This window comes from Populus trichocarpa, chromosome 15 (assembly GCF_000002775.5).
Source record: "Populus trichocarpa isolate Nisqually-1 chromosome 15, P.trichocarpa_v4.1, whole genome shotgun sequence".
NCBI classification, from domain to species: Eukaryota; Viridiplantae; Streptophyta; class Magnoliopsida; order Malpighiales; family Salicaceae; genus Populus; species Populus trichocarpa.
In genome coordinates this window covers 10,134,377-10,152,166 of record NC_037299.2, presented here as the reverse complement: position 1 = coordinate 10,152,166, position 17,790 = coordinate 10,134,377, and the positions used below count along the sequence as shown (strand labels likewise).

Sequence of the window (17,790 nt, the reverse complement as noted above, 5' to 3'; positions counted from 1 at the left end):
GAGGAAAGGGGAGAGAGCGAGAAAAAAAAAGATCTTGAAGGCATATCAAAATTCTGATGATAATACCACAAGTACTATAAAAAAGATCTTGATGAAATGAATCTAACAATATCAAGGCAAGTGTGTCTCGCCACCTTTGGGAAGCTTGTGTGGTCCATTTTGATCTTTGTTATTGACATTCCCTATTGTTATTGGATTCGTCACGTTAAGATCTTTCTGGTGGTACCTGTGATGTCATCATTAGAGCTTCTAAGTGTCTCTAGATCCTTTTTCTCTTTCCTCTCTCCTTAAATTAGATTTTTCCCTACCATTTTATAATTTAAAGAGTCACATGTGACTCGTGAATCACATATGTCACCTGCAACTTTCTAAATTGTGATATTTTCTTAAATATTTTTTGAATTGTGTTATTTCTCAAAAAGAATTAACTATGAATTCTACAGAAACTTGATTATGCTGCCTGACATTTGTTGGTTTTGACGAGCTGGATTTGGATAAGATGTATTAAGAGTCCATTTGAAAAAGTTGTGACTTTTACCTTTGATGTATCTTTTGAAACACCACAAATTATAGCTTTTTAAAATAACACATGGAAGGGGTTGTCATATTAGTTTTTAAAGTATTACCAAACAATTAAAAGTCTCAGTCACAACTAAAACCAGGCCACAATCAAATTGGTGATTCGCAAACGAGCACTAAAAGCACTTGCATTAGTCTTGTACTAGTTTGTATGTCCACGCTACGTTGCATGGGGTAGGGGGTGGGGGTGAATTTTTTATATGTAAAAAAAAATATACAGGTCTCATGAAATTATTTATTATTGTCATTAAAATCAAAAATAAAATCTATTTAAAAAAATATCATGATATTTTTTTTTATTAAAGTATCTCTTGTTTATCTTAGTCCACACAATGTTTTAATTGGAATCATTGTTTCTATTTAAAATTTCATCAAGATTTATTTTATGATTGTTAAATCAAGTTAATAAAAAATATCAAAAAAATATGTTTATATTTTATGTGATTGAGAGCGAAAAAAATGTAAATGTTATAAAATTATTGTCAAAATCTATTTAAAAATCCTAATAATAAAAAATGGATTTCAATCGAATTTTCATGAACAATTATTATTATTATTATTATTATTATTATTATTATTATTATATAAAATATATAATAATTGAAAAGGAAATTATTAAAATTCAAATAACAATTTATAATAGTATTTAAGAACTATGTGAAAATTAAAAGGTAAGTGAATCTAGTAAAACATTTATAATAGTATTCAAATAACCCATGCACTTGACCCTACTTTGTTTTTTTTATTATTATTATTAAGGGGATGGAGAACATGTCATTTGTCCTTTATTTTTTTGAAAAAAAAAATTGAAGGATGACAGGTTATTTGTCACAAACATAAAATACTTGTGTCCCCCAGCACTTGAACTTGCATCATCTATAGTGTCTCGCGTGTTAACCAACTAAGCTACCATATAGAAATGTTATAAAATAATTAAAAAATATATTTAGTTGCTTTACTATTTATATGAACACTAAAACACCATAAAACAAAAACAGTTGTTTTAGAGTAGTAGTGTAATAATATGGAAAATATATATATATGTTGAAAATTAAGTATTTATGTCATTATCTGTTTTGAATTCAATAATTTAAATTAGATAAAAAAATCAAATAACAAAATAATAAAATAATAAAAGTTAAGTTATTATTACTTTTATAGTGCAATTAATAAATATAACAAGCCATTACATAAGAAAGCATGAGATGATCTCAATTCAAAAAATATTATCAAAATTAAGAGTAATTAAAAGTGATGGATCAACATATTTTATACAAAACTCACTTTCTTTAAAGGCCCATTAATAGAAGGGTTAGGGACAAGGTGGGGATACAAAACCCTTGAGCTCAGCTACATGTTGAGCTCAAACATCTATAGATCTAATGAAATGACAAACTTGACACCCTTAAGTTCAATTATATGCTAAACACAATTGTTTGTGGATCTGGCAATACACCAGCCCCAACATTAATGGGCTTGGCTACGCGCTGAGCCCAAACGCTTATGGGTCTGGCAAGATATAAGACTCAACACCCTTGGACTCATCTAAGTACTAAGCCTAAACGCCTATGGGTCTGGCAAGATGTCATACCCAACTCTAGTAGGCTCATAAATGCGCGAAACCCAAGCACTCATGGGTCTAGCGAGACATCAAACCCAACACCCTTAGACCCAGCTACATGCTTACACCAAATACTTGTGGGTCTGGAAAGATGTCAAACTTAACTCTATTAGGCTCGACTACGCGCTGAGCTCAAATGCTTGTCGGTCTGGCAAGATGACAAACCCAATTCTTTTAGGTTCTACTATGTGTTGAGACCAAGCGTGTTTGGGTCTGAAAAAATACAGATCCAACATCCTTGAGTTTAGAATCGTTCTAAATCCAAACATATAGTCGATGGTCTTTATTAACCCCGTGTTGGGTCATGAGACTATCCTTAAAATCCTTAACCCGAGATATTAAAAGCTTAGGGTAATTATTTCTCTATACCCTTATAAAAGCTCTTTACGAATTAGATATATTTCAATTGACATTAATGGTAAGAAAGGGCTATTTTCAACAACTTTATCAACATTAATATTATTATGTAAGAAATAAAGAATGAAATTTTTTTAAATCTCTGAGAGCACTAATAATGTAAAAAGGTATTTCTGATATTGTGTAAAAGATCAGCATTAATATTAATATAATGGATTTTTTTTAAAATTGTGATGGGGTTAGTCCTCTTAGGGTAATCATTTCTCTATAGCCCTGCATTATTTATCTTGTCTCGAGGAAGCAACAAAGAGCTTCTTCTTTTTTCCAAAACAAACTACACAACCAGCGATAAAGGTTATCGTCCATAGATCTCCTTTCGTCATGTCCAGTGCTTTGTCTTTGTAGTCCCAGACAATCTAGGAGTGGGTCTCGGAGTTGCAGGATAACGAAGGGGAGGAGGCATATGTTAACTGCACCTCATGGTGTTTTGACTGCCGAATGAACCGACTCTTATTTCTCAAGGGTTATGTCTTGGAAATCCTCCTGTTCCAACACAGCTAATACCAACTGGCGTTGTGGTCACAAATGGACTCAATGAGAACTTGGATTATCTACTGGAGGTTCCTCATGACAAGATAAATAATGCAAGGAAGTATGTGTTCATGATTCTTGACAAATTACTTGCACATTACCGGCTCAAAATAATTAACCAGTTTCAATAAGATTCAATGCCTCAGCATATCCACAATTACAAATGCTGACTGATAGAAGCACTTGGAGAGATTCAATCAGAATCCTCAGCTTAATCATCTTCTAAACCCAAAGGAAATGGGAAAATAAGGCTTCAAAAGTAGTTGTTGATGTACATTCAAGAAGTACTTGCCATTATAGGCCTCCAAAACTATGAGCTGGTGACAGTTGGTGTCTTCAAACTTCTGCGTACATGACCCTGCCCCTTCCAATTAATGACCATGGTGGATCCAAGAAACAACGTTTGCAGTCTTCTTTAATCATTCTGCAGTTACTGAAGTTCAGAAAATATGATTGAAAAAAGCAAAAAAGAAAGCAAGGATGACAGGACTAAGTGTAGGGGGTTGAATCATAAATGCCATGAATTTACCTGAATTTTCTGAAGTAATTTCTCTGCCATAATTTTCTGCTGTGCCCCACTTAAAGACTCCGACTTGATAATTGCATTGACAACAATAATAACTGTTGATGGAGAATCAGCTTTCACCTATATTCAAACACGAAAAACAAAAGGTTATAGTAATAGAAGTAGGACTTTTCAACACAAGCAAAACAGAGCAGTCTTGCGGGCATGAAAGTAGGCAAACATGCCTAAAGCAGGGGAAGACGCGAGAGTGAGAGAAGAATGAATGAAAAGTGAGTGGAAGAAAAAAATTGGAAATCAATATCATAATACTGTACAAAAAAGTCATACCCAAACACGGCCATTTAAGCCAACTGCTATCTCAAAGGAGAGCTTCTTGCCAAGTGCCTCAAGAACTGGACATGTTGGTGAGCTCAGCATTACTTTCCAGGATTTGCCTTCACAACTCGTACATAAAGCAGAGCACCTACCTGTTCCAAGAAGCATGAATCAAAGGAAACATTAGAAGTGCAATTTCAGTTCGAAGTGTTCAGCCACAGTTTTTTGTTCATTTATGAATGTTGGAAGAAAGAAATAATCAAGGCTGTGCACCGAGCCAGAAGGCAGACTGTTATGACAGTTGCAAAATATGGAATTTGTTGTGTTGAATTCTAAAATTGGATCCCATCCACAGAATGAATGAGATTTTTGTATTGATTAGGGGACTTCCTGTAAAATTGGCACAATTCATTTGACAGAGCAAATTAAGATTTGCTATAAAATCTGCTGAGATTGGAAACTAAAGTGAATAAATAACAGCAGCGGTAGCGGTGGGAAGGATACAAGACCTTACAAAATGAACTAAAGTGACTATCTAATGTTTCTCCTTACTCTAGAGAGGTCGGTTTTTTGTTCATCACCGCGTCAAATTATTCATCTTTTATAAGCAATTAGTTAACATCTCTTCTTGTTTCAAGGCAAACTTATCTGAGATGAAATCGACAATTTGATGGTAAACAAGGTGAAAGCTTATTTCTGAGATGTCAGTTAAGAACTTTCCTTGAAATCTTGAAGTAAGTCATTTATAATGTCTTTGGGTGTAACCTCGTAAGTAGCAGAAGAACACTTGTTGAAAGTAATGAGCCAATACTTGTTCAATGGCAAGCTGTATGGATGATATTGGAAGGGAAGGAAGCGAGCATTGATTGAGTAATTGAGATTTGAAATAATTATGCAGATACCAACTCATTGATTTTTTACTCGGAAACTAATGGAGTAAGTTTCTGTTGCGGCTATCTGATGTTTCCTATTACTCCAGATTGGTTGTTTTTGCTCATTAAAATGCTGTCAAATTATTTATCTCTTACAAGGAATTAACATGTCTCATCATCTCCAGGCAAGCTTAGCTGGGATGAATTGGATGATTTGATGGTAAAAAAAGTTGAAAAGCCTTTTCATGATGTGATCATTTAAGAGCTTTTCTTGAAAACTTGAAGGCAAGTCGTTAATTGTTTTTTACTTGAAATCTTGGAAATCGAGCTGAGGTAGGATGTCAAGATCAGGCAGCACAAACATTTGTTTCAAAAGAATGGAGTGAGGGGAATGTTAGAAACTCTTGACGTTATTGCATGACAGGGGAGTCATCACCTGTAGATTCAACAACTCGACATTCATGTTCGGTCAGTTGGAGAGGTATCCGATGATACATCCCCTCCCCTGCGGTGTTCTAGTTTTGAGAAAAATATGTGGCGATGTCCTGTATGGGAAATCGTACTTCCTCGAATTTCCTTGCCGGCCTGTATTGGATAACTACAAAGATCGATTTTCTTATGTGGGACACTGCCAATAAAGATAAAAATAGATTACGAAATTGGAACTACTTGGGCCAATCCCTACCGACTTGCACCTTCTCTTGTCGCCGAGGCCAGAAGGGAACAAAAATAATATGGAGCCAACTGTGAAATGGCCGAGAGATGGTCAAGATAATTATTCTAGACAGGAAAACCGTGAACTTTAATTTTGATATTTCTCGTTGAATAATGGTTTTTATAGTGGATGTAATATGCAGGACCTTCGGAGTTCAGACAACTCATGTGCGGTGCCCACCATTATCATACCTCGGGAGAAGAAAACTTCTGGCTCACCTGCTTACATCCATCAGAGACCTGTCCTCTCTGTAAGCACAAGCTGTTTTCTTCTCTCAACGGGCTTCGAGCTAGCACATCAATACAGCAAATATATTTTGATATTTTCCAGTAAATTTCACTTCCTTTTCGCTTTAAATTAATGTATATCAAACTGAAATATTCAAATTGCATCAATTAATTCCAAGCCATTTCTGCTTCGGACAGTGATATGTTTTTTGGGGAGAGATCTATGGTTAAAAGACAAACCGAATTAAAAGATTTAAAGATGACGGGCTATGGTAAAAAGAAAAGAAATGCTTTAACTAGGCATGAAAAGCTTTTTTTTTTTCCTTTGAAAAATAAAGAACATAAAGACCGTATATACTAGCTTTGGTGCACGTCATTCATCCCGAGATTAGACTATTTAATTTTTATGTTAAAAAATAAATATAGATATTGAAATGGGGTAAAAAAACATAAAAAATTAATGATGACCGATTTATAACAATATTAATTAAAGTTAAGCCAAATACAAGATAATCTATTAAATTTATGGTTTAAATCATGTGATTAAAATAACCTAATAAAAAAATAAAAAGAATTATAAATTTCAAAAAAAAATTAATTTTTTGTACTTAATCTAGAAAAAAATATGAAATTCAATTTCCAATCAATTAGATATTAAAAGATAAAATTATAAAAAAAAATTGTATAAATAAATTTTAAAAAGTTATAATTCAAAAAAAAATAATTTGTCAAGGCCCCACTTTATTATTATAATGGACAGTGGATTGTATCTAGACAATAAACGCTATATTGTAGTGAATATTGTCTTGACTAAAGAAAATCTCCTTCCCTTTTAGTTTTTTTATTTTTATTGGAATTTTCAGTTTGATGCTCGAAAGCAAGCCTGGCCATGCTAGTATGCTCTGTCATAAAATAATCCTCAATCCAAATTTCTATCTAATACCTAAAATAAAGGTACAAAATAACGAATAAGTAGTGCTTCCACAATTTCACCGCAATCTGTCACTATGCTAAATTCTCTTCACCAATGGTGGCTCAATTTACCCTTTTTTTTCTATGCAACATGCAGCACCACAACTCGATCATCGCTATTTCCTACCACACTTTCGTATCAACCACTTCAACAACACACAGCTCTTTGAAAATGGAGAGTGACATAAAAAATCTACTCAAACAACCTTCATAAAAGCTCCTATATCTTTTCCCTGGGTGCAAAATTAGCTTCTGGAGTTTGGACTGCTAATAAATTTGCAGACGCGGGACATGAACGTTAGGCAATATGGTTGCACACATGAATTCTTTCAGCTAGGTAGGCCACCAGTTGTATGAGCTAGGTGTAAATAACCTCAAACCACCCCCTTGTCCCCTCGCCCTTCTTTTGAGGTAACCTCAAACTACCTTGAAGCATGCAGTCAAAGCTGCCATGGCTAGGCAAAGAAAAGATACCAGGAGGAGATTAATTGCCATAGCGGTCCTTGAAAAACATTTATGAAAAGAGTACTGATTTAGCTTGTTAGTTGAATGATTGGAAAGCATTTGGGACCCCCACAATCATAGAAAATGGAAACTAAAAACAGCTCATCATAAACAACTTGCAGATAGGTCTTCGTCTATTAAATTGCCATCAAACCCTAAAATATCAGTATGCAGGAGCTAGGCATCATGATTGGTCCCCTACTGAATAACAAAAAGAAAAGATTAGGTTAGAGCAAAGGATCCTACTTTCCTTGATGGCGATGGATGACATGCTACGAGTAAGATTAAGAATACTATCAGAAAGCACCAGGTTAGTGTCCTAGCAGTCCTGGTAAGGAATTTTTTATTTTTACAAATTCTCTACGTCTGCATCGAATATTTCATTTTTAGAAATTCTCTACCTGCATTCTAGATTCGAATCTTTATATGCATACATGTCATTCTTGGAGTGTTTTATCTACCTACTAGACTTATAAAATGTTTGGCGGGTTCAAAAATTAGTTATAACACGCGTAAAGATAACCCCGGGTTATAAAAAAAAAAAAAATACTATCAGAAGGAACAACTCTTACACCAAATGATGGCATTCTATTATCAAATGATAAATATCCAATCATACAATTCTTGTAGCAGGTACAGTACAAATGAATCCATAGTTTCTTGATCATTATGTGGGAGAAACACTAATATCACCAATGATTTACAGCAGTAATAAACAGTAAGGTACACAAAAAATAAACTTAAATAAATATGAAAATGAAAATCAATAGGACAACCAAACCCATGACTGCAGTTGTTTCCAGATAAGAATCTATGAGAACACCAACCACCTATTCCTTTCTTCTTTTCTTTTGGTTTCTTTTCTTCTTAAATTAACTCCTATAATACATTCTGTTCAGTTTGAATAAATACAGCTATACATGTAACATCTTTATGATACCGTAATGCCATCTTTGTTTATGTCATGAGAGTTGCCATCAAGGAGGTTCTCCAGTGACCTAGCTTTTCTGCTCCGAACTCTTCCCGCTTCTTTCAACAGCTCGGCCAACCTTTTTTTCTCATCGACAACATCGGGATTTGCCGTCCCAAGCTTTTCCTCTCTCATCTCAACTACATACTCTAAGATTTCAATTGCATCATCCAACCTGTGATAATACGTTACAGAGCACCTCAGCTCAGCTTCAATTCAAATTTGTTATGCATAGGAAAAATGCATATGCTCACATACATAAAATCAGCCAAACACATCCATGATTTACAACTTTAGTATTTTATTTGGTACAAAGTACCAAGTGAAGGAAAACAACCACAGCCATTGGGTAACCATACCACCGAACATCACTTTGTGAGATGAGCAACATAAACAACTTAAACAATGTTAAGCAAAATGATAATAAACTTTTGACAGATGCATATGAGGATAAAAGACACAAGAAGTGAAAAGGGTGCTCACCTGCCCATTGCATCGTAAGTGCCAGCAAGATTGCTATATACCCCAAGAGTGTCAGGGTGATATGGTCCGCACTCTTGTTCTAAAATAATCTTGGCTTCCTCAAACAATTCCGCTGCCTCATTAATAGCATAGCGCTGAACACAGGAGAGACCCATTTGGTTAAGAGCAATGCCAAAGAAGGCAGATTTCTTCTCTCCACTTGCACGGAGCTTAGAAATTGCATTTTTGAAGGAGTTGTAAGATTCAGAATAATTTCCCATCATGTAGTACATGACCCCCATTTGGGCTTCGATTCCAGCAATAGTGCTTTGCTGACCAGGGGCATCATTATATATCTTTAATGCCTTTCCAAGCAACTTGATTGCCTGATCAAGCTCATTCATTGATTCATAGATAGCAGAAACATCACTGAGACCACTAGCGATCTCCTCTGGAGGGATCCCTGGCACAGGCTTTTCATAAATCCTAAGGGCATTCTCACAATACGATTTAGAGTCCCTCATCTTCCCAGTTTTGTTATATAAATCAGCCAAACGAACAAACACTGAAGCAACAGATGGATGATTCTCTCCTTTCGTTGTCTTAAAAGCTGTGAGTGCTTTTTGATAAGCAAAAACAGCCTCGTCATACCTAGACAAAGATAAGTATGCATCTCCAATGCCACAATCAATAGAGGCCACCTCAGATTCCTGGCCATTTGCCACCATGGCCATACTGGCTAACACAAGATGCTCAAGAGCAGCCTCATGATCTCCCTTTGTTTCACATATAAGACCCATAAGCCGTCGATCTGCTGCCTCTTCTAGAGAAGCAGGAGAGCCATTCTCTCTATGAATGTCTAGAGCCATCTGACAAACCATCTGAGCATCATCAAACTGCAATGCTTGAACATGGGCCTCAGCCAAATATCTACAAGTCTCACCGACTCTAGGGTCAGTTTCTCCCAGAACTTTTTTCTGCACCTCCAATCCTGTTGAGTAGCAATTTGTTGAATTCTCAACCTGGCCCAGCATCGCATAAGTATCACCCAACTGCATGTAACCAGCAAACTTGGCAAGGGCATGCTCTTGGCCTTCCTCAGGCACCGGAATCTCAATTGAATGCTCAAGGATGGGAATGGCCTCTCTGTACTGGCCTATGCTGCAGTGTATTGCCGCTGTGACATGCAAACACATTACCAGTTCTAAACTGGATTTACCATTTGCACATATTTCAAATGATTTTGATGCTCGAAGAGCTAATTCAAGAGCTTTCTGAGGATTATCCCCTGAAGAAACCAAATCCCTTGCTTGCTTTAGCAAAAACCGGCCAAGATCTGGATTATCTAACCCCGATTCATCCTTCGTTCCATTCAATAACTTCACTCCACCCGGAGGAGAATCCCTCCGTTTCTTCATTAATCTGTTTCCTACATTTCCTTTTTTCAAATTCTTATCATTCCGTTTATCAATAGGAGGTTTCTCTGGAGGACTTTTTCCCTTAGGACTCAACTTTGATGATGCTTCAGATTCCAATTGCTTCTTGGAGGAGCTTGAAGAAGCAGACTTGGTGCTTGCAGATTTGATCTTTTCCAATTTCCCTGACTTCTTGCTCCCTGATGAACTTCCCTTCTTAGAAGAAGAGTTGCTACGAGTGTCATGCTCAGGCTTATCCACCTCTTCCTCTTCCATTATCTCAACCTCTCTCATCTCTCCTCCTACCAGATGGCACAACTCTGAATCAATCCTAGACTCTTCACCATCAGATGCAAAGCTATGCCTAGAGGGGGACTGATCAGAACTCTGCATATCACATACATTCTCATAAAGCTGCTCAATGGACGTGTCAACCACCCCATCAACAGCCACACCATGAACAGCAACTGCATCAACAGGAGGGTCTAGGCCAGCACTGTGAAGGCCGTGGGGGCTCGATGCACTCCTAGGGGACTTATTAGGCACAGAATTTTCCTTCATCGGCACTGAATTTCCGTTCATTTCATTCACTATCGCTTCCTCGTTAATTCCATCCATAACAATTCCAGGCATATTTATTCACCCAAGTCCACGAAAACACCGAGTTCCAATATATCAACTGCAAGAAACTTTTCATAAAAAAGATGAAGGCAAGCTATATATACAATTGGTACTTTAGATCCAAACAAGATAATCATATCTTTATGCAAGCTATCTAATTATAAACAAACTGAACCAACCAATACACATGTAGCTAATATATGAAAACAAAGTCAACTAAAACCCAAGCAAAAACAGCAATAATGATAACATCAAAAGCTCAATTCTTTAACTTCTGGGTCAAACAGCCCATCTAACTTTCCATGCTTGCAACAACCAAAAAAAATAAAAATTAACGTTCCTTAATTAGATCTTTTCAAAAATGTTTCCAAAATTCAATAAAATGAACCCTTATAATATAAAGTTCATCAATAACGGAAAAAAAATCAATACAAAACAACACAAACCCACAAATTATATAAATGACAAAACAAAAATTCATTGAACAAAAAAGACAACTTTAATTTTTATTTACCTCTCAAACTTATCCAGTAACAGACAGAATATAAATGCCAAGAAAAAAGAAAAGAAGACAACATTAATTAATAAACTCAGTACCTTAAGAACCAGTCATGAAAGAAGATTCCGAGGTGATATGTTATCTGGGTTTTAAACAGGAGATATCGATTCAATGCTCGCGCTAAGCCAAGAGAAAAAGAAAGAAACAATCTTTAATTTAGTTTTTGTATCCTATCTCTCTCTCTCTCTCTCTCTCGCTCTCTCTCTGTGTATGTGTGTATATATAAAAGGAAGAAGTTAGGCAGATGAAAAAAACATAACACAAGGACAAAATGGGAACTTGCAGAGCTTAGCTGGTTAGAAATGAAAATGGGAGTTCAACAAAGATAAATAAATGAATAAATAAAAATATTCCTGCAGAGGTGGAATGTCAGAGTCAGCGAGTGAAAGGATAAAGAAGGGGACTTTTCTCCCACCCTATAGTCAGACCTAAATAGCGCGGGAGGCCTGCAACTGCCGATCTGCTTTCTGTCCGTTTTTCCCTGTTTAATGGGATCTTGACACGTGGCAGTTGGATCATGTTTATGATGAGGTGGAACGACAGTTGTGACCTTGTTCGAATGTTGAATTGGTGTCCTTGGAAGTAATTAAGAGGTTCTTTGACTTTGGGTAGAATTAACTTGTGAAGATAGTTATGGGGTCATGCTCATGAGCCATACTTGCCCTCTTTCATCCTTGAGAGCTAAGCTGGTAAGGTCAAATGTGGGTGTCACTTTTTAATCATTAAGTATTATTCTATAATATGTGGATTTTTCATTGTTAAAGGCTCTAATCTTCATCCTTTCACGTGTTATTATGGATGAGATATGTAGAATTTTATGTTTTTTTTAATTTGTTTCTCGGATAATTTTTTAGTGATTTAGTTTTAATTAAAGGTAAATTGATTTTAATTTTATATGAAAGATAGAATTGAAAAAAAAAAACTGAAATGAAAAGGACGTCAGTTGGCATGCTATAAGTTTCACAAAAAATGCACTTTAATCCATGAACTTTAAAAATCACGCATATTATACAATTTCAATACCTCAATATTTTTCTAATTCAATTTTGATACAAAAATTTATTTTTGTAAATTTTTAGTTCATGTTTGATAGAGGAGAAAGAGGTCGGCAAATTCTGGTGGTAGAAAGAAAAAAGTATCATTGACATCGATTTAGACCACCAAAATGGACGATATTTGTGTCAAATAGTTCCATTTGACGAGGAGAGTTCATATTAGATTTTTTTATCTTTAATGTTCTTGAAGAAACAGATTTGAGCTCGGGTTAATTTTGGTTTTTAGGGTAATTTTTTGAGGCTATAGATAGGTTTATCATGGTATTTACAGTGTTTTATAGGTGTTTTTAGTCAAAAATGGGTTTAAAAAAGGGTTTTGAGGTTAAGAAAACTTAAGCCCTGATTTTCCGGCTACTATAATGGCCGGAATCTAGGCAAATCAGACGACGCGTTATCTATCTTATTTTTTTCCAAAAGAATTTGGGACAACATGTTGTCCGTCCCAGTTGCAAACAAAAAAAAATAAGAGCTCAATTGCGCTGGCCTGCCCTCGCAGGCCTATGCCTGAGCCTTGACATTTATAATATTTTTCTAATTCATATATAATTTTTTTTTATATGGATGAATTTTATTTTTTAAAATAAAAAAACTTATTTTCAGATAATATTTCTAATATGTGTAGCCTTACATGATTTTTTTTCTTCTTTTATTTTATTTGATCAATTTAATTTGTGTCTCCATTTCTATTATTTTTTTCTTAAATAAAAAATTATTTTAATAAATAAATTTAGCAAACACAATTAGATATATATCCCGTCTTTCAAGATTAAATATTTTGATTTACATCTATCTTTTAATTTTTCAAGTTTTATTTTTAGATATTGTTAATTACTTTTTATTTATTTATTCGCACGCATAGTTCTTGATTTATTTTATTATATGTATATAGAATTTTTTTTATTTGAACTTAGATTTTTAAAACTATAAAAATGCTTTGAAAAAAACTATATATATAATTTTTTATAAAAAATAAAAATATTTAACCTACAATAAAACACGAGTAAGATAACTAATTTAATATCTATATTCCTTTTGTGTAGGACGGTAAAAATAAAAGAAAGTTGTAAAATATAAATACATATGCATCATCACCGTTCTCTTTAAGTTTTGTAAACAAATTTGTTAATAAATTTAGATCTCTTTTGATGTTGTAGTTATAGTTATTTGTTAAAGTATTTTTTATTTTAAAATTTATTAAAATAATATTTATTTATTTATTAAAAATTATTTTCATATTAATATATCAAAATAATTTAAAAATATTAAAAAAATAATTTAAAACAAAAAAATAAAAAAATATTTTTAAAACGTAAAAATAAACAAGCTATTAGTATCATCATTTTTTTTCTTTACAAGAAAATTGAATTAAAAACATGATTGAGTGTTACGATGATCATAAAAAATTGGGAATATATTTTGTTATGATATGACTGGCCAAAACAATCATTTGTTTTATATATATATAATTGTTATTGTCATATTTTTTTTCAGTCCAGTCTAGTCGAAGAAAGCAACAAAGAAATTAGTTAGAATTTCACGAAACATAGATTCCCCATCCTCTAACTTGGTAGTTGGTGGGAGATATTCTCCAATGGTATGAGACTATTATATATAGATTTAAAGTGAGAGATAAACAATTGGTCATGAAGCAAGTTCATGTTTTATTCAACTATGTTCTTGTCGGTGGATGAATTGAGTGAATCATTTTAACTATAAAAGCTTGTGTGTGCGTAAAAAATAATAATAAAAAACCTAAGTCATTTCCACTTACTAGTAATTCAGCGGTTACAAGATATTTATATTATTTATTTGAATATTTACAGGAAGTATATACTTTACTTAAGAAGTGTTAAATTCTCTTTCATCAAACCGAGTTTCCTCTTAATGGGAAAAAAAAATTCCAAGTAATATTTTGTGATTTAGGGATATTTGGAAATATAATAATAATTGCGTTTAAAGTATATTTTGCTTGAAAATTCATTAAAATATTAAAATTTTAAAAAATACTACATTCCTAAATACTGCTATTATAATGAAGTGATTATTGTCATGCATGATTGCGAATTTGTGATTGGTACAAGATTGTGTGGTGGGCATTTGATTTTATATACATAAAATAAGTAGTAGGAATATATATATGAGCATTTTATACATAACATATTTGGATTGTAACTCTCAATTATGGTGCATGAAATGGCTAAAGAGAGAGTTCATGAGAGCATCAAGAAGGGGCACTTTAATTAATGCAATCACTTGGGGATTTTAGGAACGAGTTGTGCCTACCTTTTGATAAATTATTGGGCATACATGAGTTATTTTTGCAATGATCTAGGCTGGATTGATGTGGTATCCAATGATTTTGGCATCTTTTAAGGAGATAACATTACTATATATTATAGGGTTTTTTTTTTTTTTTTTTAAGTGGGTCGGTCCGCACGTAGGCTCCCTTTCTACAATGGCCGAAGCATTTTATTATGACCATATGCAATGGACCAGTACCTTACCTTTCCCAAAGAAATTTGCTTCGGGGAAATAAATAAACAGAGCCCCATCATATGGGTAGATGGGGTTTTTAAACTCCCATTAATTTATTTATTTTATATTTATTTTGGCACCAAATTTATTGAGTTTTTTCAACAAAAAAAAATTATTTTACTTTAGGGTTAAATGTTTCTTAGTCTTTTTCTTTCCTCCGTTTCAATATTATTACTCTTTAGAATCAATTTAAGAATTTGTACTATGATAAGTTTTTTCATCGTTGAATTGACCAAAAGATCATACATAATAATTATATTTATAATTCTTGAAACAGATCGGCGGGTCGACCCAGGACCCGGCCAACCCGGGCATGGGACCGGTCCAGGTCTAAGCAAAAACCTGCCTGGGAGTTGGCCCGGCGAAACCAGGTCCACCCGGCGGGTCGACCCGGGTAAACCCGACTGAGACCCAATCTATTTTTTTATATGCATAGAGGTCAAACGACGAAGATGAACGTCGTTTTCCCTCCATGTCTTTGTTATTTCTCCTTTTATTCTTGCTTCTACACGTGCAAACCGCCTCCAACCGTCCATTTCTTTTGATACAAGCGGCTTCTCTCTCCATCTCCCAATGGCTAGTAGTTAGATATTTTCTCGTCTGCTCACAACCATTTTTAACTCAAAGATTGGTTTCGGTAATTAAAGAGATTTGTTCTTTTTTTAATTTTTATTTTAATATTAAAGTTAGTATTTAAAAGAAATTATTAAATTTGCATCCCAACATATAAGGGTGTTTCTAAAATTAAAAAAAAAAAACTTGATAATCATTTTTTTAGAAAATCATGAAGCTGTTATCGATTCGCAGTTCTTGATTGGGCATTGCTTCTTCAGGTAATGTACCAGTTCTCTTGTTTTAAATATTTTAGAATTTATATTGTTGGATATTTTATTTTAAATATTTTAGAATTTATATTTGGTTTGTGTTTTGGATAATGAATTAAATTTATGTTGTTGGTTTAAAATTTAAATTTGATTTATGTAAGTGTTGCATTGTAACTAGTTAGAGCATCTCCAATGGGAAATGCTATATTGAAGAGCCAAATGAAGAAAATGGCTTTTTGAATAGTGTAAATATAGCTTTTTGAATTATTTACATTCCAATGGTAAAAAGCTATTTAGAAAAACCATTTATATTTTAATATATTTCATGTTAAATTAATTTTAATATAATTATATAACTAATTTAGATATTTTATATATAATATAATTATGATGTTATTAATTATATAATTAATATGAATAATTTATAAAAGTAATATAAAATTAATGAAGTAATATGAAAGTTAAAAAATATAATTTAAAATTAAAAGAGAATCGATATACTAGTTTAATTGCATTTTCAAGAAGACAAAATATAATTGACCTCAAATTAAAACAGACAATCAAAAATAAATTTTAAATATGTAACTCTATCTTTTTATCAATATCAACTACCATTATTAATTCCTCTCAATTTTATCAAAGATAACAATATAAATAAAAATTGTCTTCCTTAACCCATATTAAAAATATAAAATAATAAAGAAATAAAACTCATCACAAATATTAAATATTAACAACAAAAGGTCTAAAAAATCAAGAGATATAAAAAAAAATAGAAAAAGCTTTTAAACAAGTATACCTTTTAATTTCAGCTAATTAACACAACCGATGTTAATAATTAACTGGAGAATAATTGATTCTTGTTTTTTTAAATTTGAGAGAAGGGTGAGACACAATACAAAAATTTAAAAGTACAAGTTTTTTCTTCATGTATTTATAGAAAATTTCTTCTATATATATTTAAAAAAAAAAAAAAAAGTTGTTGGCCAACAGCTATAAAAATAGTCGTTGGCCAACAGCTATCATTTTGGCCATTTCTACAGTTAAATGTAGAAATGGTTGTTAAGGAAACAAATAGCCATTTTGGCTATTTGTTTAGCTCCTCTGTTGGAATGCAAACAGTGAAGAAATAAAAGGCAAAGGACGTTTGGCTTCTCATTTAGCTGCTCGGTTGGAGCTGCTCTTAGGTGTTTTATATATGTGTTTTTTTTTGTTGACCCGGGTCAACCCGTCTGACCCGTGACCCGATCACTGGACCGAGTCGATGATCGAGTTGGGTTTCAAAACTATGCTTGAAACCTCTTTTTAAAGTCTCACTAGTTTTTTCCTCCATGATACTTTGAAATGGTTTTAAAATAGATATTTATAAGAAAGGAAACCATTTAAATTCTTAAAAAGAAATAAATTTTATCACATGAAAATTTTTGTTTTTATATCAATGTAATTTTGTTTTTACAAGAAATATATCTTTTTTTTTAGTATCATGTTTTTTTAATAAAAAAAATAATGTCCATAAAATAAATATTCATAAGGATTTTCAAGAAAAAAATTTAATCTTCAATAAAAACTTCCTTTCCTTGTTAATTAATTTTTATTTAATAAAAACATGTTTTTCTATAAGAATCATTACTTTCTTTTTTAAAACAAATATCATGGTATAAAAATATATCTTCAATAACAAAGAAAAAAAAATCATAACTTGATAGTCTGTATGTGATAGAAGTAAAAAGATAAAAGAATAATTCATCTGAAAAATAATATCAAAATTTTTATCTTAACTTATAGACTCTAAGTATCAAAATATGTTGAAACTAGCATGTGTTTGTATAGAATTTTACACTTTATAATACTACATCAAAATAAAGTTTTCATTACATAATAATTTAAAAAGCGTGGAGAAAATAATATTTATCACGCTACTGTCCACCAAGAAACAAATCATTATGGATTGCCATAATGATTTGTTTATTTAGTACTTTTTTGTTTTTTTTATTATTACACTTTTATAAACCTAAATTGATGGTCAATTAAAGCTTATTTATCAAGGAAGGACAAGATTCTAAGATAGGA

The 17,790-nt window shown here is 32.8% G+C and overlaps 2 protein-coding genes across 4 annotated transcripts; both read right to left on the bottom strand.

The window, feature by feature from the left end:
- Positions 1-3,250: 3,250 nt before the first annotated feature.
- Positions 3,251-4,987, bottom strand: LOC7457733 (exosome complex component rrp40). Of its 2 annotated transcripts, none has more exons than XM_024586548.2 (3): positions 4,002-4,987; positions 3,678-3,794; positions 3,251-3,581 (listed from the first exon to the last, which is right to left on the bottom strand). In XM_024586548.2, exons 1-3 carry the CDS (start codon positions 4,155-4,157, stop codon positions 3,579-3,581), a joined length of 276 nt encoding a protein of 91 aa, XP_024442316.2. In that variant the 5' UTR covers positions 4,158-4,987; the 3' UTR covers positions 3,251-3,578. The 2 variants fall into 2 exon arrangements, with proteins under 2 accessions (XP_024442316.2, XP_002321594.3); XM_002321558.4 differs by having other exon boundaries at positions 3,251-3,572; positions 4,002-4,985.
- A 2,860-nt stretch (positions 4,988-7,847) lies between these two features.
- Positions 7,848-11,601, bottom strand: LOC7457732 (protein KINESIN LIGHT CHAIN-RELATED 3). Of its 2 annotated transcripts, none has more exons than XM_024586415.2 (3): positions 11,345-11,601; positions 8,733-10,815; positions 7,848-8,424 (listed from the first exon to the last, which is right to left on the bottom strand). In XM_024586415.2, the coding sequence occupies exons 2-3, from the start codon at positions 10,757-10,759 to the stop codon at positions 8,211-8,213; spliced, it is 2,241 nt and encodes a 746-aa protein (XP_024442183.1). In that variant the 5' UTR covers positions 10,760-10,815; positions 11,345-11,601; the 3' UTR covers positions 7,848-8,210. The 2 variants fall into 2 exon arrangements, with proteins under 2 accessions (XP_024442183.1, XP_024442182.1); XM_024586414.2 differs by having other exon boundaries at positions 8,733-10,805; positions 11,345-11,600.
- Positions 11,602-17,790: the final 6,189 nt, after the last annotated feature.